At 41.3% G+C, this 25,723-nt stretch overlaps 1 protein-coding gene across 1 annotated transcript in view; it reads left to right on the forward strand.

Moving 5' to 3' along the window:
* The first annotated feature begins 7,740 nt into the window (after positions 1-7,740).
* The window catches only part of stum (stum, mechanosensory transduction mediator homolog), a 30,127-nt gene continuing 12,144 nt past the window's right edge, over positions 7,741-25,723 (forward strand). The window contains exon 1 of the mRNA XM_029631411.2: positions 7,741-8,083. Coding sequence (XP_029487271.1) covers positions 7,915-8,083 — 169 coding nt within the window. The 5' untranslated portion in view covers positions 7,741-7,914. The remainder of the gene's footprint in view (positions 8,084-25,723) is intronic.

A 25,723-nucleotide genomic window follows, 5' to 3' on the forward strand; every position in this document is an offset into this window, starting at 1 on the left:
AAAGGCCATGGTGGCAAGTAAATACAATATAGCAAGGTAAACAATGGAATGTTAGATTTGCAGTGGAAGAATGTGCTATGGTGACCAGCGAGCTGAGATAAGGGGGGACTTTACCTAGCAGGCTCTTGTAGATGACATGGAGCCAGTGGGTTTGGCGACGGTGACAAAACGGATGGCACTGAGATAGACTGCATCAATTTATTGAGTAGGGTATTGGAGGCTATTTTGTAAATCACATCGCCGAAGTCGAGGATCGGTAGGATGGCCAGTTTTACAAGGGTATGTTTCGCAGCATGAGTGAAGGATGCTTTGTTGCGAAATAGGAAGCCAATTCTAGATTTAACTTTGGATTGGAGATGTTTGATGCGAGTCTGGAATGAGAGTTTACAGTCTAACCAGACACCTAGGTATTTGTAGTTGTCCACATATTCTAAGTCAGAACCGTCCATGTTGGACGGGCGGGCAGGTGCAGGCAGCGATCGGTTGAAGAGCATGCATTTAGTTTTACTTGCATTTAAGAGCAATTGGAGGCCACGGGGGGAGAGTTGTATGGCATTGAAGCTCGTCTGAAGGTTTGTTAACACAGTGTCCAAAGAAGGGCCAGAAGTATACAGAATGGTGTCGTCTGCGTAGAGGTGGATCAGAGACTCACCAAATCAAATCAAATCAAATTTTATTTGTCACATACACATGGTTAGCAGATGTTAATGCGAGTGTAGCGAAATGCTTGTGCTTCTAGTTCCGACAATGCAGTGATAACCAACAAGTAATCTAACTAACAATTCCAAAACTACTGTCTTATACACAGTGTAAGGGGATAAGGAATATGTACATAAGGATATATGAATGAGTGATGGTACAGAGCAGCATACAGTAGATGGTATCGAGTACAGTATATACATATGAGATGAGTATGTAGACAAAGTAAACAAAGTGGCATAGTTAAAGTGGCTAGTGACATAAGAATGCAGTCGATGATCTAGAGTACAGTATATACATATGCATATGAGATGAATAGTGTAGGGTAAGTAACATTATATAAGGTAGCATTGTTTAAAGTGGCTAGTGATATATTTACATAATTTCCCATCAATTCCCATTTTTAAAGTGGCTGGAGTTGGGTCAGTGTCAATGACAGTGTGTTGGCAGCAGCCACTCAATGTTAGTGATTGCTGTTTAACAGTCTGATGGCCTTGAGATAGAAGCTGTTTTTCAGTCTCTCGGTCCCAGCTTTGATGCACCTGTACTGACCTCGCCTTCTGGATGATAGCGGGGTGAACAGGCAGTGGTTTGGGTGGTTGATGTCCTTGATGATCTTTATGGCCTTCCTGTAACATCGGGTGGTGTAGGTGTCCTGGAGGGCGGGTAGTTTGCCCCCGGTGATGCGTTGTGCAGACCTCACTACCCTCTGGAGAGCCTTACGGTTGAGGGCGGAGCAGTTGCCGTACCAGGCGGTGATACAGCCCGCCAGGATGCTCTCGATTGTGCATCTGTAGAAGTTTGTGAGTGCTTTTGGTGACAAGCCAAATTTCTTCAGCCTCCTGAGGTTGCAGCAAGAGCTACATCATTGATGTATACAGAGAAGAGAGTCGGTCCAAGAATTGAACCCTGTGGCACCCCCCATAGAGACTGTCAGAGGCCCGGACACAGGCCCTCCGATTTGACACACTGAACTCTATCAGAGAAGAGGTTGGTGAACCAGGCGAGGCAATCATTTCTGCCGATGGGGATGTGGTGATTGACAGTCGAAAGCCTTGGTCAATAAATACGGCTGCACAGTATTGTTTCTTATCGATGGATAATAGGCTATATTGACTTTTTTCATGATCATGCATGCCGCAAATGACATGTAACATTTTGGGGTATATTCAGAGGTGGAAAATATTCCATGGGAATTAACGGGAATATATGAGAATAAACAGGAATAAATGGGAATTAATATAAATACCAATTTAAATGTAGATGATTTTTGCATTGGATATATTTACCATATCATATGGAGACAGAAACATACAGTGGCTTGCGAAAGTATTCACCCCCCTTGGCATTATCCTTTTTTTGGAATGGAATTCAAATAGATTTTTGGGGGGTTTGTATCTTTTGATTTAGACAACAACACTTTGAAGATGCTAAATATTTTTTTATTGTGAAACAAACAAGAAATAAGAAATAACTGCTTCTTAACACAGCACTCTTCCAACCCGGAAGCCAGCCGCACCAATGTGTCGGAGGGTACACCGTGCACCTGGTAACCTTGGTTAGCGCGCACTGCGCCCGGCCCGCCACAGGAATCGCTGGTGCACGATGAGACAAGGACATCCCTAACGACCAAGCCCTCCCTAACCAGGACACTAGGCCAATTGTGCGTCGCCCCACGGACCTCCCGGTCGCGGCCGGTTACGACAGAGCCTGGGCCCAAACCCAGGGACTCTGATGGCACAGCTTGCGCTGCAGTACAGAGCCCTTAAACACTGCGCCAACCGGGAGGCCATACCACAGATTCTCAATTGGATTTAGGTCTGGGCTTTGACTAGGCCACTCCAAGACATTCAAATGTTTCCCCTTAAACCACTCAAGTGTTGCTTTAGCAGTATGCTTAGGGTCATTGTCCTGCTGGAAGGTGAACCTCCATCCCAGTCTCAAATTTATGGGAGAATGAAACAGGTTTCCCTCAAGAATTTCCCTGTATTTAGAGCCATCCATCATTCCTTCAATTCTGACCAGTTGATGATGCTGCCACCACCATGCTTCCCTGTGTGGATGGTGTTCTCGGAGTGATAAGAGGCATTAGTGTAAGGGGTGCGTAACTGGTGGTAGGGAAGTCAGACGCAGGAGAGCATAACTAGGTAATAGCCGGAGCAGTTTAATAGTAAAACCAACGGCATAAGAAATACTAAATATGGGCACAATAACCCGATGCGCACCAGTCAAACAAATGTGCACAAACACTTACAACAAACAATACTACACAAAGACATGGGGGGGGAACAGAGGGTTAAATACACAACACTAAATGAGGGAATGAAAACCAGGTGTGTGGGAAAACAAGACAAAACAAATTGAAAATGAAAAATGGATCGGCGATGGCTAGAAGACCGGCAAAGTCGACCACCAAACACCGCCCAAACAAGGAGAGGCACCGACTTCAGCAGAAGTCGTGACAGTTAGGTTTGTGCCAGACATTTGTGCCAGGCGTTTTCCTTGATGGCCAAAAAGCTCATTTTTAGTCTCATCTGACCAGGGTACATTCTTCCATTTGTTTTGGTGGTCTCCCACATAACTTTTGACGACCACCAAACGTGTTTGCATATTTTTTTCTTTAAGCAATGGCTTTTTTTCTGGCCACTCTTCTGTAAAGCCCAGCTCTGTGGAGTGTACAGCTTAAAGTGGTCTTATGGACAGATACTCCAATCTCTTCTGTGGAGCTTTGCAGCTCCTTCAGAGTTATCTTTGGTCTCTTTGTTTCCTCTCTGATTAATGCCCTCCTTGCCTGGTCCGTGAGTTTTGGTGGGCGGCCCTCTCTTGGCAGGTTTGTTGTGGTGCCAATTAATAGTGCTCCGTGGGATGTTCAAAGTTTCTGATATTTTTTTATAACCCAACCCTGATCTGTACTTCTCCACAACTTTGTCCCTGACCTGTTTGGAGAGCTGCTTGGTCTTCATGGTGCCACTTGCTTGTTAGTGTTGCGGACTCTGGGCCTTTCAGTACAGGTGTATATATACTGAGATCATGTGACACTTACATTGACTTTATTGAACTAATTATGTGACTTCTGAAGGTAATTGGTTGCACCAGATCTTATTTAGGGGCTTCATAGCAAAGCGGTGAATACATATGCATGCACCACTTTTCCGTTTAATTTTTGTTTAATTTAAAAGAAAATACTTCACCAATTTGGACTATTTTGTGTATGTCCATTACATGAAATCCAAATAAAAATCTATTTAAATTACAGCTTGTAATGCAACAAAATAGGAAAACGCCAAGGGGGATGAATTATTTTGCAAGGCACAGTGTGTTCCCAAACAAGGACCAGTTGCGCTCTGAGGCGGCTGATGTTGGTGGGATTTGGAGGATGATGGAGGCAACAGGGGAAAGAGCCTCAGATCCACAAAGTCTCTCCACCAGGTGGCTGATGAGATATGTTGGCACGACTGCCATATTACATCTCCATCCCAAAGCCCTTACTTGAAAGTGTACTTCGCCAGACTGCCAAGAACCTTGCCCTCATCCAGACCAAGGTGGTGAGACATGGTAGTGATTACACCATAGGCCTTGTTGATCTCTGCACCCGACAGGATGCTCATGCCAGCATACTTGGGGTCCAACATGTACACTGCTACGTGTATGGGCTTCAGGCAGAAGTCTTCACGCTTTTCGATGTATTTCTGAACTGTAGTTTCCTCTGCTTGGAGCAACAGTGAAGTAGGCAGGGCAGTACGGATTTCTTCTCTTACATCTGCAAGCAGAGTCTGAACATCAGACAATATGGCATTGTTTCCCTCAATCTGTGCAATGGCTACTGCTATAGGTTTCCGGAGTTCAGGCTGCTTACCACTCTCTCCCAAAATACATCATCCACGAAGATCCTCAGGATGGGGCTGTCCATATCGGCAGACTGTGATATGGCCATTTCTTGCAGACTCCTTCACCTCCAGGAGACTGTCAAACATGATGATAACACCACCCTAACAGGTGTTGCTGGGCAGCTTCAATGCGGTCCTCTTATTCTTCTCACTTTGCTTGGTGAGGTAGATTGCTGCTATAACTTGATGACCCTTCACTTACCTAACCATTTCCTTGGCTATCTTGTAGAGTGTATCCATTGGTTTCAGTGCCATAATGTCCATAGAGGAGCAGAATAAATGCATGAGCAGCACAGCCAATGGTGTGATGTGAGGGTAGGACTCCTCCACTTTAGACCAAGCAGCCTTCATGTTCGCAGCATTGTCTGTCACCAGTGCAAATACCTTCTGTGGTCCAAGGTCATTGATAACTGCCTTCAGCTCATCTCCAATGTAGAGACCGGTGTGTCTGTTGTCCCTTGTGTCTGTGCTCTTGTAGAATACCGGTTGAGGGGTGGAGATGATGTAGTTAATTATTCCTTGCCCACGGACATTAGACCACCCATAAAAGATGATTGCAATACAGTCTGCTTTCTCTATGATTTGCTTGACCTTCACTTGAACTCTGTTGAACTCTGCATCCAGCAATTAGGTTGAAGGGTTAAGAGTTAGGGGAAAGGTTAGCTAACATGCTAAGTAGTTGCAAAGTAGCTAAAAAATAGTAAGTAGTTGCAAAGTTGCTAATTAGCTAAAATTGTAAAGTTATCTGTGATGAGATTTAAACGTGCAACCTTTAGGTAAAGCATGTCTGGTTGATAAAGCATGTTTGGTTGGAGGTGTGTATGCTGGGTGAAGAACATTCAGAAATCTCTTTCAATACACATTGCTTGTGAGCATCAGAGGTGAACCAATTGCATACACAGCTTGAGCAAGACATTCATCAGCATTTCTCTGACTACGTTCCTCCACTGAGTCAAAAAAACTTCTGATTCCAGGAGGACCATGAGCTGTTGCTATCAATAAGGTGTCCGATTAATAATTTTCACTTTGAATAGAAGTAGAAGGACTTGTCAGAGGTTGCTTGTTGTAAGCGCTGAGGGAACTTTATGCACTTGGCCAGATGATTCTCCATCTTTGCTGCATTCTTCACATATGATTTGACATAGTATTTGCAAATGTACCTAGCTTTTCCTTCTGTTAGCTGCAGTGAAATGTCTCTACATATTAGATAGTGCCTGAGGCATTTTCCTGTAAAGATTAGAAAAAAATTAGTAAAAAAACAAATACAATTCCATGTACAGGTAAATATTTAAGCAGTTAGATTAAACAACATGTATGGAAACAGGTGAATTAACACTCTTCAGTTAGCAGGCTCAAGCAAGCTGAAACCCACATGGTAGAGAAAACAAACTAGCAGAAATTGTTAACAAGTTAGAAATGATTTAAACAATAGGCTACTATTTACTAGTTAACAAAAATCATGTATGTCATATAAAATATATTGACCCCACCCAGTATTGTAATCAAAGCTTACCAGAAAGCATGTAGTCCTTGGCTCAGACAGTGTAGTAGTGTGGGCTCAATAGCATCTCAATAGTGTGCAAGGTCTTGAGAATCAGCTGTACATGTGATTGAAGAGTGCACTGCACATGTGATGGAAGTATGCACTGTGCATGCAGAGGGTTGCAATTCCATTGAATTTGAGATAGTTTAACCAAAATATGTCACAAGACATTGCCTTGTGTATCCCACCAAAAAAAGTAACTTTTTGATCAATTTAAGCAAAATTACCAAAATTCCAGGGCTTAACTTCCCATGGAATATTTACGAAGAAATTACAGAAATGTACCGGAAAGTTTCCGACCCTTTGCATCCCTACATGTAACTATAAATTCATTGAATTTTCTTTTGCGGGTGCCTTTTCATTATCTGGATAGACACTTGCAGTTTTTAGCTGACACTACACCAATCAAAGCAGTGGAGCGTGTTGTGAAGCAAAACTTTAGTGGTAAAAAATATTCATCTTTATACCATTTATAAAATGGTCAGATATACAGTATATATTTCGAATACACACTAGCAAAAAACAAGTGAAAATTGACAAATTCTCCAATGAATTATGAAAATGTTCTGGTAAAAAAAAGTGGCAAAGTGGAATAGCTTTTCAGCTGTTTCTGATTAATAAACAATGCCCGTGAACAAACCTAGTCCTGAAACGAAACGTATGCTGAAGAATTTGTATGTCATATTATAGGAAAAGACTGCATTCACACGGATTTGCACAAAGTCGGCAGTTCGGATTTGTCACTTCAAGCCCAATATCATATGTTGATTAAAATAATGACTTATCGACTTAAATCATTGTGCAACATCATGGGTAAGCTCTGGCCATAGTCTTCCAGCTCAAACAAGTGGATTTCTACTGGTGTGGGCATTTTAAGTAACCTTCTGTCTTATGTAACAATACCAAATGTAACATATCATGCTAATTTGAGTGTCATGTATGTTGTTTACTATGTTACGTTTAGTCTATGAGACCAGCCTAGTTGTTTTCGGTCTCTCTTGTCGGGATGTGTGTTTTGTCCTATATTTATATAACTATTTTAATCCCAGCCCCAATCCATGCAGGAGGCATTTTGCCTTTTGGTAGGCCGTCATTGTAAATGAGAATTTGTTCTTAACTGGCTTGCCGAGTTAAATAAAGGTTGAATAAAAATAAATAAATAAGAAATAGTTAAACTGTGCAAGGGAGCAGATGCTCAGCGCTTGTTAGTGATGGGCATTCCCAGTTTGTTTAGTGAGTCGGATCTTTTGGCTCCGTTTACTTTATGAACGCCTCTTTGTTCAGTAAGCACAGTGCAAAAAAAATGAAAAATATAAACAGTCTAATGTAAACGCTAAAAAGTTGCATAGCGATATGTCAGATTGTGAAATGTGGGTTAAAATTTTAAAAAATGTACATGACGAAATGAAATCGCTTGCAAAAACACTACCTTTTGCTCCCGCAGTGATGATTTACCATCTTCAGATAATGTTTTTTTTATAATATATACATGTAATGTCTCGTGCTCAAAAGGCAGCAGTATCAGTACGCAAATCAGTGAGTCAAATGAACGGCTCTTTCACAGATGCGATTCGTTTCCCAACAAAAAGAGCCGTTTAAAAAGAGCCTTTCGTTTGCGAACTACCCATCATAAGTGCTTGCGCGCCGCTTACGTGCACACAGTCCACCTCATGCAGTTTGTCATTTTTGGAGAGGTGTGCTAATCCTGTGTTGCGGAAGGGAGTCTTTGACAGATAGAGAATCAACAGTAATACATATTTCACACTTTGCCTGTTTACCCTCAACATGGACCAAAAAGACACCGAAATGAATGAGAAGGGAGTTACTTCTTCGACCAGTGGAGTTGTGGTCCAAGTAAGAGAGAAGAAAGGACCTTTGCGTGCAGCTATTCCATACATGCCATTCCCAGTAGCTGTATTATGCCTATTTCTCAACACATTTGTACCTGGTTTAGGTGAGTTTACACTTTGATGTTGCTACTTTTTAATCACATCATGTGTTGTAGTAACACTGTCGAAAACGTACAGTGGGCATATATGGCACTGTTTAGAATGTGATACTTGCATAATTTTTGCAAACGTTTTGTTGTCATCAGAACTTCGTTTTTATTATCACTGTATTTTACCATTACGCTCGCCTGGGGTGTATTCATCACGGAAACCGTTTACCGTTTAAGAACCAAATGGATGCAAACAGAGCAAATGGAACGAAACGGGGAGGGATTTACCAGAATTTGTCCAATATAAACTCTCGTTTGCGTTTTCCGTTTAGAGTTAACGATTTCTGTTGCAAAACGTTTTGTAGCAACAGAATCGGCGTAATGATTACACCCCTGATGCATGTGGGGTTGTAATGTTTGCGCCAGGAGTTGCCTAAACATTTTTAGAAAACGAGACAGTAAAACTGATAGAAGTGTCTCTTTTGGTAAAGTTTACAACCTCGGGAGTTTGGACAGCATGGTGCGAACCAGTCCTCTGGTGAGATGTTCCCTCCTTTGCCAGTGATGCAAGAGAGGTTATAGCTTTAAACAAAGCAAAATGCACATTAGTGATACAAACCCCCAAAATGCAGATTTATGGCAACAGTTGTGGCAAACCTTTGGCCAATTTGTCACATTTGCTGCATACTCATATTTCCACATTTTAAATTAGCTTTGTGGCAATCTGTTGTAACTTGCGAACTACTGGCAAACAATTCTGGGAAACTTGTGGAGAACATTTTGCAAATTTGCTGCAAACTCCGTATGAATATGCAAATTAGATCCGGTTTTGGTTACTGTGTGTTAACAACATTGAAATGTTTTATCTACATTAACCAAATCACACAACTTAGTTCTCAAGAGAAAAAAAAACGTAAATATAAAATGTGGTAAATATACTGAACATTTGTACAATAATCAGCAGCATGGTAATGAAGAAAAGAGCAAAGACTGGATATTTCTCAAATAAATTGTTTAGTTAATGTTTTTATGTAGCTTACATGAGAGAAATGGGAAAACTTTGGGGATGTTGACCTTAGGATGTTTAAAGGGGCAACTACATAAATATTTACATGAGCCAAGTGATAACTGAGCAATAGATTTCAACCATTGGAAGTTTAAAAGATAATTAACACTGTTATGAATTAAAAACAAAAACAAACCCAGTTCAGAACTATTGCCTTTTTAGTGAACTTTGGAGATGGCAGCCCTGTGGAAGTCCTTTGTCCAACGCTTGTTGAATGCATGCACTGAAACAACAGAAAACATCAAACAAACTAAATCAGGACACTGAAAGCAATTAATTTTGCTGACACATTTTTGTTTCCCTACCATCCCAGCCCCTCCCTTTCCTACACACAATCAGGGTACAGTGTTGAATATTAAATAATTCGTTTGTTTTGCCTGCATTTCAGAAAATACATCACATCAGAGAATTGTCCACAATGTACAATAATATATATATATTTTTTAAATAGCACATTGAAACAAAGCCCTATTGTCTAAGTATGTGTTATTTCATAAGATAACAATCAATCAAAGCTTATGAAATCTTCAAATGTATGTATATTATTAACACAGATCTGTCTATCAGACTGTGCCAGAGCAAATCCATAGATATTCACATTCACTGACACACTTCAGCTACGGTATCTTAGCTGACAGCACACATAATGTTCTATGTTTGGGTAGAGTCAAAACATTTTTACACAGTTAACAAGTGTAAAATATTACGTTTGAAGGTCACTCTACTAAGGACATGGACTAATGACTGTCGTTACTTATAAAGCACTTTTCACAATTTCCAAAATGTCGCATTTCTATTTAAAATAAATATTTGTGATAGGATGAAAGGGTAGAGGAATGTGCTTCAGCCCAGCTTGAACAAAAAATGTCATTATATATGTTAATCATACACATGTTTAAAGATATTAAAACAAAGGGGATACCTAGTCAGTTGCACAACTGAATGCATTCCGCATTTAACCCAACCACTCTGAATTAGAGAGACACTCATGGCTCATCCATTCATTGAGTTAGTCACACTACGAAATGCTACCAAATAAACCACAATTCATTCATAATACTGTGAATATATAGTTTCACAGACATATTGTTATTTTTTTTCTGGTTTGTCGGAAATCGTTAAGAATAATATAAAACCAGTCTGCACACCACCAAGGTGAACTGGTTTAGTTTTGACTCTTGGTTGACAGTGTTGGGGGATGGGTAATGTACTGATGCTCGAGTGCCAAATCAACACAAATGGATAAGAAGAGGTCTAAGCCATCAGGTGCCCAGTTTAGGAAAAAGTGGAAAGAAGAGGAGAAACGCTCAAAAGATTAAAAGGTATGCAGTTATGTCATCTCTTTATGAGTATAATATTATGCATGTAATGAAGTAGGCTAGTATAATACTTATGTTTGTTAGTCTATATTACTTGCTATGCTATTACACATAGGGTGACAACATTCCATTTTCTGTTCAACTAGCTTACATAACATTGGATGTAATTTCACACAGTTTCATCATGATAATGTGTGTAACCTGCAGCAAAACGATTACAACCTAACTAGCACACCATTGATTTGGTTCACTTTCATTGAGGTGACATCACAAAGGTGAATATGCACATTGTATTGTGTTGACTAGGTCCTGAGCTCAGTAAGCCTACAGCATTGGAAATTCCCCTATCTTAAGACATATATATTATGCCGATATCTTGTATCTTTTGTGATATATTGCGTCTTTTGGGGTGTCTTATGCCTAGAATTGGCCAAGGATGTTGTATGGTTCATTTGGTTCCTATTCTGAAAGTTTGATAAATTGTGCATAATGACATGTATATTTAATTGTGCAACAAATGGATTTAGGGTGTCACTCATATACTGTATTCCAATGCAAATTCAGGGGCACTTCTGAAATATTTTGGAGCACCCTCTGGCACTGGCCAGGATGAGAAGCCATCTACCTCCTCAGCCACACAGGCCTCTTCAGAAATGATCTCGGAGCCTCAGGATGAGGAACCATCCACCTCCTCAGCCACACAGGTGTCTTCACAAATGTTGTCTGAGCCTGAGGATGAGGATGATGACCCATTCACTTCCACTTCTCCCCAGCAGGATTCTTCAGGTGTGTTTGTGCGCACGCACATGTGTGTATCCCTATATATATTTTTTCTCCCTTTTGCAAAGTTGTATGTTTCCATTTTGTAGGTAACAATGATACTTTTATTATGTACAGTGGGGCAAAAAAGTATTTAGTCAGCCACCAATTGTGCAAGTTCTCCCACTTAAAAAGATGAGAGGCCTGTAATTTATCATAGGTACACTTCAACTATGACAGACAAAATGAGAAGAAAAAAAATCCAGAAAATCACATTGTAGGATTTTTTAATGAATTTATTTGCAAATTATGGTGGAAAATAAGTATTTGGTCAATAACAAAAGTTTATCTCAATACTTTGCATTTCGCTACACTCGCATTAACATCTGCTAACCATGTGTATGTGACAAATAAATTTGATTTGTTATATACCCTTTGTTGGCAAGACAGAGGTCAAATGTTTTCTGTCAGTCTTCACAAGGTTTTCACACACTGTTGCTGGTATTTTGGCCCATTCCTCCATGCAGATCTCCTCTAGAGCAGTGATGTTTTGGGGCTGTTGCTGGGCAACACGGAATTTCAACTCCTTCCAAAGATTTTCTATGGGGTTGAGATCTGGAGACTGGCTAGGCCACTCCAAGACCTTGAAATGCTTCTTACGAAGCCATTCCTTTGTTGCCCGGGCGGTGTGTTTGGGATCATTGTCATGCTGAAAGACCCAGCCACGTTTCATCTTCAATGCCCTTGTGGATGGAAGGAGGTTTTCACTCAAAATCTCACTATACATGGTCCCATTCATTCTTTCATTTAACATTTACATTTAAGTAATTTAGCAGACGCTCTTATCCAGAGCGACTTACAAATTGGTGCGTTCACCTTAAGACATCCAGTGGAACAGCCACTTTACAATAGTGCATCTAAATCTTTTAAGGGGGGGGGGTGAGAAGGATTACTTTATCCTATCCTAGGTATTCCTGAAAGAGGTGGGGTTTCAGGTGTCTCCGGAAGGTGGTGATTGACTCCGCTGTCCTGGCGTCGTGAGGGAGTTTGTTCCACCATTGGGGGGCCAGAGCAGCGAACAGTTTTGACTGGGCTGCGCGGGAACTGTACTTCCTCAGTGGTAGGGAGGCGAGCAGGCCAGAGGTGGATGAACGCAGTGCCCTTGTTTGGGTGTAGGGCCTGATCAGAGCCTGGAGGTACTGAGGTGCCGTTCCCCTCACAGCTCCGTTTACACGGATCAGTCGTCCTGGTCCCTTTGCAGAAAAACAGCCCCAAAGCATGATGTTTCCACCCCCATGCTTCACAGTAGGTATGGTGTTCTTTGGATGCAACTCAGCATTCTTTGTCCTCCAAACACGACGAGTTTAGTTTTTACCAAAAAGTTATATTTTGGTTTCATCTGACCATATGACATTCTCCCAATCTTCTTCTGGATCATCCAAATGCTCTCTAGCAAACTTCAGACGGGCCTGGACATGTACTGGCTTAAGCAGGGGGACACGTCTGGCACTGCAGGATTTGAGTCTCTGGCGGCATAGTGTGTTACTGATGGTAGGCTTTGTTACTTTGGTCCCAGCTCTCTGCAGATCATTCACTAGGTCCCCCCTTTTGGTTCTGGGATTTTTGCTCACCGTTCTTGTGATCATTTTGACCCCATGGGGTGAGATCTTGCGTGGAGCCCCAGATCGAGGGAGATTATCAGTGGTCTTGTATGTCTTCCATTTCCTAATAATTGCTCCCACAGTTGATTTCTTCAAACCAAGCTGCTTACCTATTGCAGATTCAATCTTCCCAGCCTGGTGCAGGTCTACAATTTTGTTTCTGGTGTCCTTTGACAGCTCTTTGGTCTTGGCCATAGTGGAGTTTGGAGTGTGACTGTTTGAGGTTGTGGACAGGTGTCTTTTATACTGATAACATGTTCAAACAGATGCCATTAATACAGGTAACGAGTGGAGGACAGAGGAGCCTCTTAAAGAAGAAGTTACAGGTCTGTGAGAGCCTGAAATCTTGCTTGTTTGTAGGTGACCAAATACTTATTTTCCACCATAATTTGCAAATAAATTCATTAAAAATCCTACAATGTGATTTTCTGGATTTTTTTTCTCTCATTTTGTCTGTCATAGTTGAAGTGTACCTATGATGAAAATTACAGGCCTCTCTCATCTTTTTAAGTGGGAGAACTTGCACAATTGGTGGCTGACTAAATACTTTTTTGCCCCACTGTATGTGGGATGTTCCACCACTATAAATAATGTGAATAAAGTGTGTAAACTAATACCCATGTGCTCTCCATTAGAAATGCCTGTAGCAGCATCCCCACCAAATTCTGCTGCTGAGGATGATTCACTGTCTACAGACCCTGCTGACAGGCCTTCAGTTCTGACTGACAGAATTCGGACACAACTAGTTTGCAGAGGACCTAGTGAGGTACCACCTAAAACTTCCCATAATTAAAATTCCTCAAACATACAAATATTTTACACCATTTTAAAGATAAACTTGTTGGAAATCCAGCCAGTGTCCGATTTCAAAAAGGCTTTACGACGAAAGTACACCAAACGATTATGTTAGGTCAGGACCTAGTCACAGAAAAACACAGCCATTTATCTAGCCAAAGAGAGCAGTCACAAAAAGCAGAAATAAAGATAAAATTAATAACTAACCTTTGATGATCTTCATCAGATGACACTCATAGGACTTTGTTACACACTACATGTATGTTTTGTTCGATAAAGTTCATATTTACATCCAAAAATCTCAGTTTACATTGGCTTTAATTTAACAATTGAGTATTGAATATTTTAAGATTTTATTTAAACATTGAAAAGTTCCTTGTTTTTAAGTGTTATTTAAGTAATAAATGGAGAGCAAAGTTATTTGTCTCCCTCTTTTTCTGATCTGGAAAAATGATCCGATCCGTGACTCAAAACCGTGATCCGATCCGAACTTTGAGTTTTGTGATCTGTTGCACCACTACTTGCCATCGAAGACCATGACCCTGCTTGAGCTGCTGATATTTATACACGAAAGGGAGCTCTTAGAAATGTATCCACATTTGTGGACTGCTCTCAGAATTTGTCTTACTCTTCCAGTGACCGTAGCTGAAGCAGAGAGGAGCTTTTCAAAGCTCATCAAATTCTACCTGAGGTCCACCATGTCACAGGAATGCCTTAGTGGCCTTGCTGTCATTAGTATTAACCATGCAATTGCTGGGCAGATTTCTTATGATGATGTAATTGATGACTTTGCATCAAGGAAGGCAAGAAAGGTCAGGGTTTAGATGGCAGTTGTGCAATTTAGTTTGTGTTTCTTGTTTGAAGTGCAATACACAGGTTCTCTTCTTTATAAGTGTGTTATTCTAGTTGTGTATTTGTGTGATATAGGATTTGTGCAATTTAGTTTTATTTGTGTTTTTTGTTAGCAATAGGGAAATAGTGTAATAATTTGACTCTAACTTTTATTTGTATTTATATACTACATTTTGTTTCTATTCGTCTTTGTTATGATTATTTATTTGTGTTCCAAATGTCTGAATAAAAATGACAGTTAGTGCAGGATGGTGCTTTTTATTTTGGTGGTGGGGGGGGGGGGGGGTTCGCACAGGAAGCCATACAAGCTAGAACCGCCACTGGCCATCTGACTGTAGGCTATGGGATTTAAAACAATCCACATCTTTTTTAAAGAGGCTAATGATGCTCTGTGGCCAAATCATGCTTTCTGGCGTAGTAGCCTATTTTGAATGATTGTATTTATTTCTTTATAGACAGGAGTAAGCTAATTAGGCTATATCATTTTTGCAATTTATTTTAGGAAACCTTAGCTTCACATAGCCTTATGGAGACGCCGCCTCTACTTTTTAATGTGGCATTAACACAACTAGTCATGATGTTTTCATCTGATTGTAAAACAAAGGCGCTCCTGCAGGCTACTCGAGCACATTCGTTCACTCACAAAATAATTTCAGCATCCAAACCTCAACAGTGAACTGTGCACCCACAATTTGATGAATGGAAATTGACATCTGTTACAAAACACGTACTTGTAGTGTAATGTTGTAGTTCTGCTATTGTTATTAGGCCTACACATGTAGCCTGAATTGATGCATTCACTGTTATCCACGTGCGCCTCGGTCTCGGCCACTCATCTCTGCCTGGTCGAGAGCATCTCTGCCACTCATCTCCGCCTTGACAAAATGTATGTGTACTCCTCAAACCACAACTCAATTTGAAGCGTATACCACCTGGTTTCCAGTCAATTCACTAATGTTTCATGTGGCTGACATGCATTAATAATAAATAATGGCCTAATAGCCTTAAGTTTTTTGGGCATGTTGTATTCATTGTGATAGGCTCATATTTTACCGGTACAGTATACCCCCAATATTTATTTTACTGGACGCCGGACCGTACTTCCACCCCTGCTCTCAACAGTCTAATTGCGGGGGATTCTGTTCCTGATATACTGTGGTCTGTATAAAAGTTGATATCCAACACATAATAGGACTTGAAACACACAAACAGTGCCCCAAGCAATGTACCATGCTCCAATGCCTGTCCACTAATGACTGTAAACACGTGTGAGCAGAGACAATTGTCCCCAAGAGCTAACACAAATGGGTAGGATCTGGTCACCTCCGCCTGGTGCAGTTAATCAACCATGTTGGTCCCATCCTGTTCGATAGAAATCATTTGATTTTAGAATATGAGAACTTGTGCAAAGCTTGGAGACACACTGACAATGCCATCTCACACCATTTATTTTTGTATACTATATAACCATTTACACTTCAACATCAATGTAAACACCCAATCCTTGTTTGATGCCTACATCTTCCATTCATTGGGGGCTTAGGCTCATAGGTTCAATTACATAACAATGTCTTGGAGTGTGCATTTAACCAATTTTGGAATGCTGTTCCTTTCATTCAAGGTTTACAAATGCTATCATCTAATTTCACCATCTATCTCCCTATGCCTATCCACTATTTAAACGTACAGGCCGCAAGTCAATGAAAGACATTCTGGTCTCTTCGAAGGTGGTTCTTTCTGCCAGACTTACAGCACTTGCTCCTTCCATCAAGTCTTAAAGCGATGTCACCTTGTGTATATGGAGAGAAGAATGGTTAGTGAATAACTTGATTGTTTCAGGCAAAAAATTAATGAGTATCTGAGGCACCACCAGGAGGGTCATTTCTAACTATACATGCACTTCAAAGAGAAGATCTTGGGCCTGCAATATGTTTTTGTCCTTGAAGACAGCGATCCAGTTCGTAGTGAGTTTCCCCGAGGCATCGAAGCAATTACTTTTTCATTGCAGTTCATCATTAGTCTGGCTAACACCTAACTTTCAAAGTCCTCCTGACTTCAGTCTGGAATGGCTCTTTCATATTTCCGGCTCAATGCGACAATAATGAAGGGGGCTGTGCTTTTACTGGTTGGCTCTCCTCTGTGTCTTTCTCACTCAAACACCCACACGTACAGCCACACTCAAACCCGAACGCCGCCCCCTTGTATTACAATGGTTGGATATTCAAATCCAAACAATGGGAGGTCTCAACCCAAGAAAAAAAAACATTTGAGAGAACCAATCAAACCCTGTCGCACAATTTATGAGCGCATTAAAAAAACAGCCTCCTCTCCCTGCGCTGAGACCCGTGGGTCGCCTCAGCCAGGCTAGTAAATCACAGCAAACAGAATCATATTCAAGTCTAATGCTTTTGTAAACAATTAAACCCACCATGCCTGGTGTATCTGGCAGACGCAAATCCTCTCAAACTATTTAGACTGTCTTGGCCCCATTCTGTCTTGTCCTCTGAGCCCACTGGATCGCAGTCTACTTCATGTCATCTGCAACTTTGTTTGTAAGCTAAAGGTTGTTCTTCGACAACTCAGTCATCTGGACTGTCCTCTCGAGCACAAAGTATTCAATCAATTAAAAATTCCTTTTAACAATCAGTTTCCAAAATAGACAACAATGCTTTCAACATGTACCTTGCAAGACTCGGCTAAAGCTTTGTGTCGCTTGGTGTGTCCACAGTCCTATCCACGTGTGTCCCGAGGAACTTCCCTCGTGTATAAAAAAAGGTGGCATTTACAGAATACTCACTGTGTGTAAGTCTTTCATATTCTTCCACTCCAGCCATCACCATGAACCCGTCCTCCCCAATTAAGGTCCCACCAACCTCCTGTGGTTTCCTGGTCTAACTCCTCCGCTGCAAAAGAGAAAGGGGGTACCTAGTCAGTTGCACAACTGAATGCATTTAACTGAAATGTGTCTTCCGCATTTAACCCAACCCCTCTGAATAAGAGAGATGGGGGGGAGAGCTGCCTTAATCGACATCCACGTCTTTGGCACCCGGGGAGCAGTTGTTGTTGGGAGTTGCTTTGCTCAAGGGGCAGAACAGCAGATTCTTCCACCTTACTGCTGCAGGGATTTGAACCAGCAACCTTTCGGTTACTGGCCCAACGCTCTTAAATGCTAGGCTTAACCACTAAGGGGGACATTTTAAGGAATAGTTTCACCCACATTTCTAAATGTCATACTTAGCTAGCTACATTAGCTAGCTACCTAATTATGTCAGGACAACCTATTTAACATGAATGACTACAAAATTCATAATTCATAACGTTTCTTACTTACCGTTCACAGTTTTCAGTCTGCCAGACACATTTCTCTGTCCTCAGTTTGATTGAAGGACTCAATCTGTATTTTTGCCTTGTAACTGATTGCTTCTAGAGTGAGAGAAGGAACAACATGATCAAGATGAGCTAGCTGCTATTAGTTTAAAGAAATTAAAGATCTAATTGTTACAAAGAATGAATGTATGGGCTACATTTGAGAATACATGCATTTGCTCACCTTCTCAATCTTGAAGAGAATACACAAATGTATCACACAAACGTGTTATGAGTGATTACACCACAGACATATTTCCAGGATGTTGATGCATCCTCCTCCCAGCCTTTAACAACACCACAGGTAGGGAAAGGGTACTGCAGAAGGGAAGTTTTTTTTAAATCAGCTCATTTTATTGCTACCTTAGCTGCTCTGCTAGCTAACATGCTACTGAACCGTGACAGTAGCATATCGACATGTGTATTGGTATAAAGACAGCAATGTATTCAACCAAAAAAATAAGATTTAAGGGAAATCATTAATTAGCCAAAAATTGTGCAAATTGTGCAAAAATATGATAGGGAGCTAGTAAGTGTACTCACAGCATGGACATGCACTCAGAACATGAGCGGACCAGCTGGCAAGTGTCTTCACTGACATTTTCAACCTCTCCCTGACTGAGTCTGTAATACCTACATATTTCAAGCAGACCACCATAGTCCCTGTGTCCAAGAACACCAAGGTAACATGCCTAAATGACTACTGCCCCGTAGTACTCACGTCTGTAGCCATGACCCTGGTCATAGCTCACATCAACACCATTATCCCAGAAACCCTAGACCCATTCTAATACCGCCCCAACAGATCCACAGATGACGGAATCTCAATTGCACTCCACACTGCCATTTCCCACCTGCACAAAAGGAACACCTATCTGAGAATTCTGTTCATTGACTACAGCTCAGCTTTCAACAACATAGTGCCCCTAAAGCTCATCACTAAGCTAAGGACCCAGGGACTATACACCACCCTCTGCAACTGGATCCTGAACCCCCAGGTGATAAGAGTAGGCAACAACACATCTGCTATGCTGATCCTCAACACAGGGGCCCCTGAGGGGTGCATGCTTAGTCCCCTCCTGTACTCCCTGTTCACCCACAACTGCGTGGCCAAGCACGACTCCAACACTATCATTAAGTTTGCTGACGACACAACAGTGCTGATCACCGACAACGATGAGACAGCCTATAGGGTGGAGGTCAGAGACTGCCAGTACAGCAACCTCTCCCTCAGCATAAGCAAGACAAAGGAGCTGATCGTGGGCAAAGGAGCTTCAAGTTCCTTGGTGTCCACTACCAACAAACTATCATGGTCCAAACACACCAGTACAGTCGTGAAGAGGGCACAATAATGCCTATTCCCCCTCAGGAGACCGAAAAGATTTGGTATTGGTCCCCAGATCCTCAACAAGTTATACAGCTGCACCATCAAGAGCATAATGACGGGTTGCATCACCACCTGGTATGGTAACTGCTCGGCATCTGACCGTAAGGCGCTACAGAGGGTAGTGCCCATTACATCACCGGGGCCAAGCTTCCTCCCATTCAGGACCTCTTTACCAGGTGGTGTCAGAGGAAGGACCTAGAAATTTTCAAAGACTCCAGCCACCATAGTCACAGACTGTTCTCTCTGCTACCGCACGGCAAGCAGTACCAGAGCACCAAGTCTAGGTCCAAAAGGCTTCCTTAACAGCTTCTACCCACAAGCCATAAGACTGCTGAATAATTAATCAAATGGCATTGACCCCCTTTATTTATTTTTTACGCTGCTGCTACTCGCTGTTTATTATCTATGCATAGTCACTTTACCCATACTTACCTCAATTACCTCGACTAACCTGTACCCCCGCACATTGACTCGGTATAGACCCTGTATATAGCCCTGTTTTTGTTATTTTATTCTGTTACTTTTTTTACTTACATTTATTTAATAATTATTTCCTTGACTTTTATTTTCTTAACTGCACTGTTGGTTAAGGGCTTGTAAGTAAGCATTTCACGTTAATGTTTTCACCTGTTGTATTTGGCGCGTGTGATAAATAACATTTGATTTGATTTCAGTGGCACTGACAGATTGAAACTGGTATCAACAAAATGTTTTTCACCCTATCCCATAAATAACTAGGCATCATTTAGCTAATAAAATGTTAAAGTTGATTGGGAAGCTTAATTAATAAGTTACTCACTCACTGGACAACTTTGTTAGGTAGCAAGCTAGATAGCTTGGCTTCCGTTTTCCAACACATCTCTTAAGAGCCGACTCTTGTAGATGAACGTTGGGAGCTGGCTCGCATATCAGAAGAGCCGAAACTATTTAGAAATATATGAAAAAATTAAGATATGAATGATCAAAATATTTAAATTAATATAATTAACTAATTCAAAGAAGAAAAAAAATAAAAAATAAAATATAGGTCTAAAAACTACTGCAGTTTGCCTTACCACTGACTGCTGGACATCAAAGGTAATCACTTCTTACATGTCAGTTACATGTCACTTCATTGAAGATCTTTCGATGTCCAGCTGTCTTCTGGACTGCTTTGAGTTCAGTGACAGACACACCTCAGAGAACTTGGCAGAGGCACTGTTTAGAGTGGCCAGAGAATGGCAAGTAGATGGAAAAGTGTGGTCTGTTCTGTTAGCGACAATGCAGCTAACATAACCAAAGCCATGAAAATGTTCAAATGGACCCATCATCCATGTCTTGCCCACACAATCAACCTGATTGTAAGAGATGCTCTGAAGGTGATGAAGTCCACTGTGGACAAAGTGAAAGCAGCTGTGAAATATTTCCACAGAAGAACAGTAGGTGCTGAAAAACTAAAGTCTACACAACGCCAGATGGGGATGCCTGAGCTGAGGCCTAAACAAGACTGCACTACAAGGTGGAATTCAACATTTTATATGTTGAAGCGGTTTCTTGAGTCAAAGGATGCCATCATCTCTACCCTGGCCATTGTCAATGCACCTGTTGATGCTATGACCCAAGAGGAATGGGAGGTGGTGTGCAGAGTCCTGGAAACCTTTGAGCAGGGCACTGTGGAGATCAGTGGAGAGAGGTACATGAAGCAGTTATTACTACATCATTATTTAATCCAGTATTTATATATGTATATGAGCAGTAGATGAGAATGTAGTATCAGTAGACCAAACATGAACCTGAACTAAAGTTACTGTTCTCTCTTTCCAGCTATGTGACAGCCTCAAAAATGATACTCCTGTATAAGGGTCTGCAGCAAATCACAGCCAGCTGCCAGAGAGAAGCAAATGTGACAGAGTTGATGGACACCCTATGTTCATCAATGGACAGAATGTTCCACAGAATGGAATATAATCACGTGCTATCAGAATTCGCTGCACTTGACACCAGGTTTAAGAACTTAGCCTTCAGTGATGCCAGAGCAATTGATGAGGCTCTTCAAAGAATAACCTCAGCAGCAGGGAGGGACAGCTCCAGCAGTCAGCTGGCTCAGGCACCAGGGCAACAGGAAGAAGAGGGATCAGATGGAGCAGAAGCACCAGCAGTAGTGCCGCTAACATCCGCTGTTTGGATGCTGTTTGATGAGAGAGCAACTGGGGATGCAGCACGAAGGAATCCCTCAGCAGATGCCATAATGGAGGTCCGGTCCAAAGGCCTCTGTCTACCCACGTCTTACTAAAGTAATGACAGGGAGAGACTGCATAGTGGCCACATCAGTTCCCTCTGAGAGGGTCTTCTCGAAAACGGGACAAATAATTACTGAGAAAAAAGTGAGGCAGCTTACATTTCTGAATGCAAATCTCTCATAAAAGCTAAATATGGTCAGCATTGCTGTGTGCTGCTGGTTATAACATGGCAATACAGAAGAGAGAGAAAAGAGGGACCAGTTTTTAATGTTTTAAGTGGGATGCTACAGTTTTGCACATTGTTATTTATTTTTCTTTGATATGGTGCAATATTCTATTATTATGTTGTTCAGATTGTATTAGTTTTTAATTGTTACATTTATAAGCACTTTGTTTATATACATTAAAAAGTTATACTTTAAATGCAAATGATTAATAGCGCTATTTTTCATAACAAACCAATGCATTTTTAAATACATTGTGGTTAAGGTAGAGTATGATTTCATTTAATAATTTAATTAGAATTGTTTTAACACCAATCGTAGTGAAACTATCGTAAACTGTTTGACTTGAAAAAATACAAAACATATTTTTTAAAGAGCTGTTTGGGAGCCAAAAGAGTCGGCTCACTGAAAAGAGCCGGAATGCCCATCACTAGTCATCAGTGGTTACTGGTGTTTGAACTTGTTGCCACAGGTTTGCCACAAGTTCAAATTGAATCTTGATTGAATTGTCTTTCAGAAAACAAAATGGGTGACCTAAGGTTTGGCAAAAATTCACCACGAGTGGCAAACATTTGCAAACTTCTGGCAACATTCTGTGGCACACTATTTAGTTTGCAGCAAATTTTCCGCAACAAATTCATTTTTGTAAGGGTAATCATTAGAACAATATTTTCAAGACATACAGTGTAATTATTTTAAAAATGTGTGCAATGTAGGTTGATGAAAATGATACATAATGTACTTTAGAAAGACATTTCATCAGCAAACTATTAGGCCTACTCCCCTCTCTTCACCTCAATGAGGATGGATTAATTGAGAGTCCCCTTTTGCTATGCAACCAATTACCTTCAAAAGTCACATAATTAGTTAAATAAAGTCCACCTGTGTGCAATGTAAGTGTCACATGATCTCAGTCTACATACACCTGTACTGAAAGGCCCCAGAGTCTGCAACACCACTAAGCAAGGGAAACCACCAAGCAAGCAGCATCATGAAGACCAAGGAGCTCACTAAACAGGTCAGGGAGAAATTTGTGGAGAAGTACAGATCAGGGTTAGGTTATAAAACATCCTATGGAGCACCATTAAATCTGTTATAAAAAATGGAAAGAATATGTCACCACAACAAACCTGCCAAGAGAAGGCCGCCCACCAAAACTCATGGACCAGGCAAGGAGGGCATTAATCAGAGAGGCAACAAAGAGACCAAAGATAACCCTGAAGGAGTTGCAAAGCTCCACAGCGGAGATTGGAGTATCTGTCCATAGGACCACTTTAAGCCGTTGTCTCCACAGAGCTGGGCTTTACGGAAGAGCAAACACATTTGGGGTTCGCCAAAAGGCATGTGGGAGACTCCCCAAAAATTTGGAAGGAAAATTCTTGAGGGAAACCTGTTTCAGTCTTCCAGAGATTCACCTTCCAGCAGGACAATAAGCATACTGCTAAAGCAACACTCGAGTGGTTTAAGCGAAACATTTAAATGTCTTGGAATGGCCTAGTCAAAGCCCAGACCTCAATCCAATTGAGAATCTGTGGTATGACTTTAAATATTGCTCTACACCAGCAGAACCCATCCAACTTGAAGGAGCTGGAGCAGTTTTGCCTTGAAGAATGGACAAAAATCCCAGTGGCTAGATGTGCCAAGATTATGGAGACATACCCCAAGAGACTTGCAGCTGTAATTGCTGCAAAAGGTGGCTCTACAAAGTAATTACTTTATTTCTTGTTTGTTTCACCAATTATTTTTTTTGCATCTTCAAAGTGGTAGGCATGTTGTGTAAATCAAATGATACAACCCCCCCAAAAAATACATGTTTATTCCAGGTTGTAAGGCAACAAAATATGAAAAATACAAAAGGGGGGGTGAATACTTTTGCAAGCCACTGTATTTAGCAATTTGGGTTATAATCCTTCCCTTATTCCCAATCCTCATTAATCTTCAACTCTTCCTCATCTCCTAATTGTCAAGAGGGGTTGCTGGGCTGGCAACAGGTCCATCTGTCTTTGTACCGATGCCACTGTACCATATCTGGAGTGTGGAGTTAGAGAAGCTGGAGTAAAAGTAATGGGATCTGTATGGTAATGATTTCCAGTTTCTCAGTGGAATGGCACACTGCATGCACCACGCAGCATCAACATAACATTGATCTCCACACTATCCTCCACTGACCCTAATGAGGGCTGTGGAGCCCAGGCCCACTGATCCCTTTCATATCAGGCACATCTGAAAGGAGAGGACACAGGAGCGGCTCGGGACCCTGTTAAAAGAACTACTGCGCTGTTCTCTGCTGGGGCCATTCACTGACTGAGTCACTGTTATTATTTGATCATTTTTCTATTCAGTATCTGTTTCCCCAGAGCCAGATGGAGGCTACACCCAGTCTGTCTTAGTCTAATTACAGATACATGTATCCATGGTTATTGATCACAGTTATTGGCCGTCAAGCAAGTGGCCCGGGTTACTAGTTATGACATGTCCGTCTTTAGACTGTCTGTGTGGTGATTCAATGGCACTGAGTGTGTAACATTAGAAATGTGTCTCCCATGTGACATATCTGTGGCATCCCAGTAATGTCGTTGTGTGCCTGGCTGGCCCAGATGTCATGGGGTGGTCGGTTCCACCAGTGAAAAAGAGCTGTCCTCCCCTCAGTCAGGACTGGCTGTAATGAGCATTGAGACTGAGACTGCCACCTGCCAACACGCATTCCCAGTTCTCACGTCACCCAGCAGCAGCTGAGGGCTCTGTGACTAGCGTGTCACTTCAGGTTTGGTCCAATCATCAGTCTGAGTCTTCTTGTTGTGTTTGGACCCATGCCCTGGCTGGCATTGCTGTCTCATCAGCCAGTTTATACTAAAAAGGCTACAGCATCTTCACACCACCTTAACACCACAAGGCCATCACGTCAACTGGGATGTCTCCGAGTCCGAAGACTGAAAGAAAAGAAATACATGTAGCCACATTCACAGGAGCTGGGCTTAGTTGATATTTGTATTATTATGAGGGATTGATCTTTGCGAGGCCCAGATTTAGACTGGTCTCTGTTGGGCTGCTGAGTTGTCACAAATCTCTTCCCCTCTTGAGTCAGTGAGCCATATCTAACACACCCTGTCCTTGTGTTTTCTGTAATTGCTAGTGGCATGTGCTGTGTGCCAAATTAAGTTAAACAAAATCTTGTTAATTTGCACTGGATTTGATATGGCTATAATTGAAATAAATATATTTGCTGAACTGACGAAATAAATTAAAATCTGCTGGCATGTTTGTTAGTACGTCACCAGCAGCTTTCTAGAGAGAGATAACCAAGTGGAATATTAATATTTATTATTAATTAGGCTGCCTTGCGAGGAAGATCAGATAGTGTGAGGACAGAGGGATGGGGATTCATTGACTGAGGGAAATGGCATTAGTTTTCATCCCCTGTGATCCTTATCTGTTTGGCGAGGCCCGTCCAATTGGAATTCAGTTTCTCTATCAGCTTTCGCCTTTCATACTTCAATCGAGATCAAAGACTGTTCGTAGAAACACCCTTCAAAGATATGCCAATGGAAATGTTAAAATTAGACTTTGGTATCTGCTATTTTAACTGTTCAGCATAGACCTATCCTCATTGTAGGCTGCATAAAGGTATATACAAGTAAATACAGTATATTAGGTCAATTAGGTCAACGGTTCATTTGATTGGTCTTGATGGAGAATTAAAGAAAGACTCCTCTTTTAGTTAATTTTCCTCTACCTTTGTGTCTTCCCATTGTTTACATCATGTCAAGCTGTTGTGGAGAGAAAGACAGAGAGAGACAGTTGGATACGTCATATAATGGTATTTTGACCATAGCAAACCATTACAATGGGATTCGCATAATGAAAAAGGCAGAATCAAAAACAACTTAGGAACCCAATTGGAAAGCCCAGAGAGACTCTTAAAAGTAAAACCACTGAAGCCCCTAACCTGTTACATAGCAGTTTTTAGTGCTTATGTTTATCCCAAGGCCTTCTGAATGGTTACATGG

The sequence above is a fragment of the Oncorhynchus nerka genome, linkage group LG24 (genome assembly GCF_034236695.1).
Source record: "Oncorhynchus nerka isolate Pitt River linkage group LG24, Oner_Uvic_2.0, whole genome shotgun sequence".
In the NCBI taxonomy this organism is placed as follows: domain Eukaryota; kingdom Metazoa; phylum Chordata; class Actinopteri; order Salmoniformes; family Salmonidae; genus Oncorhynchus; species Oncorhynchus nerka.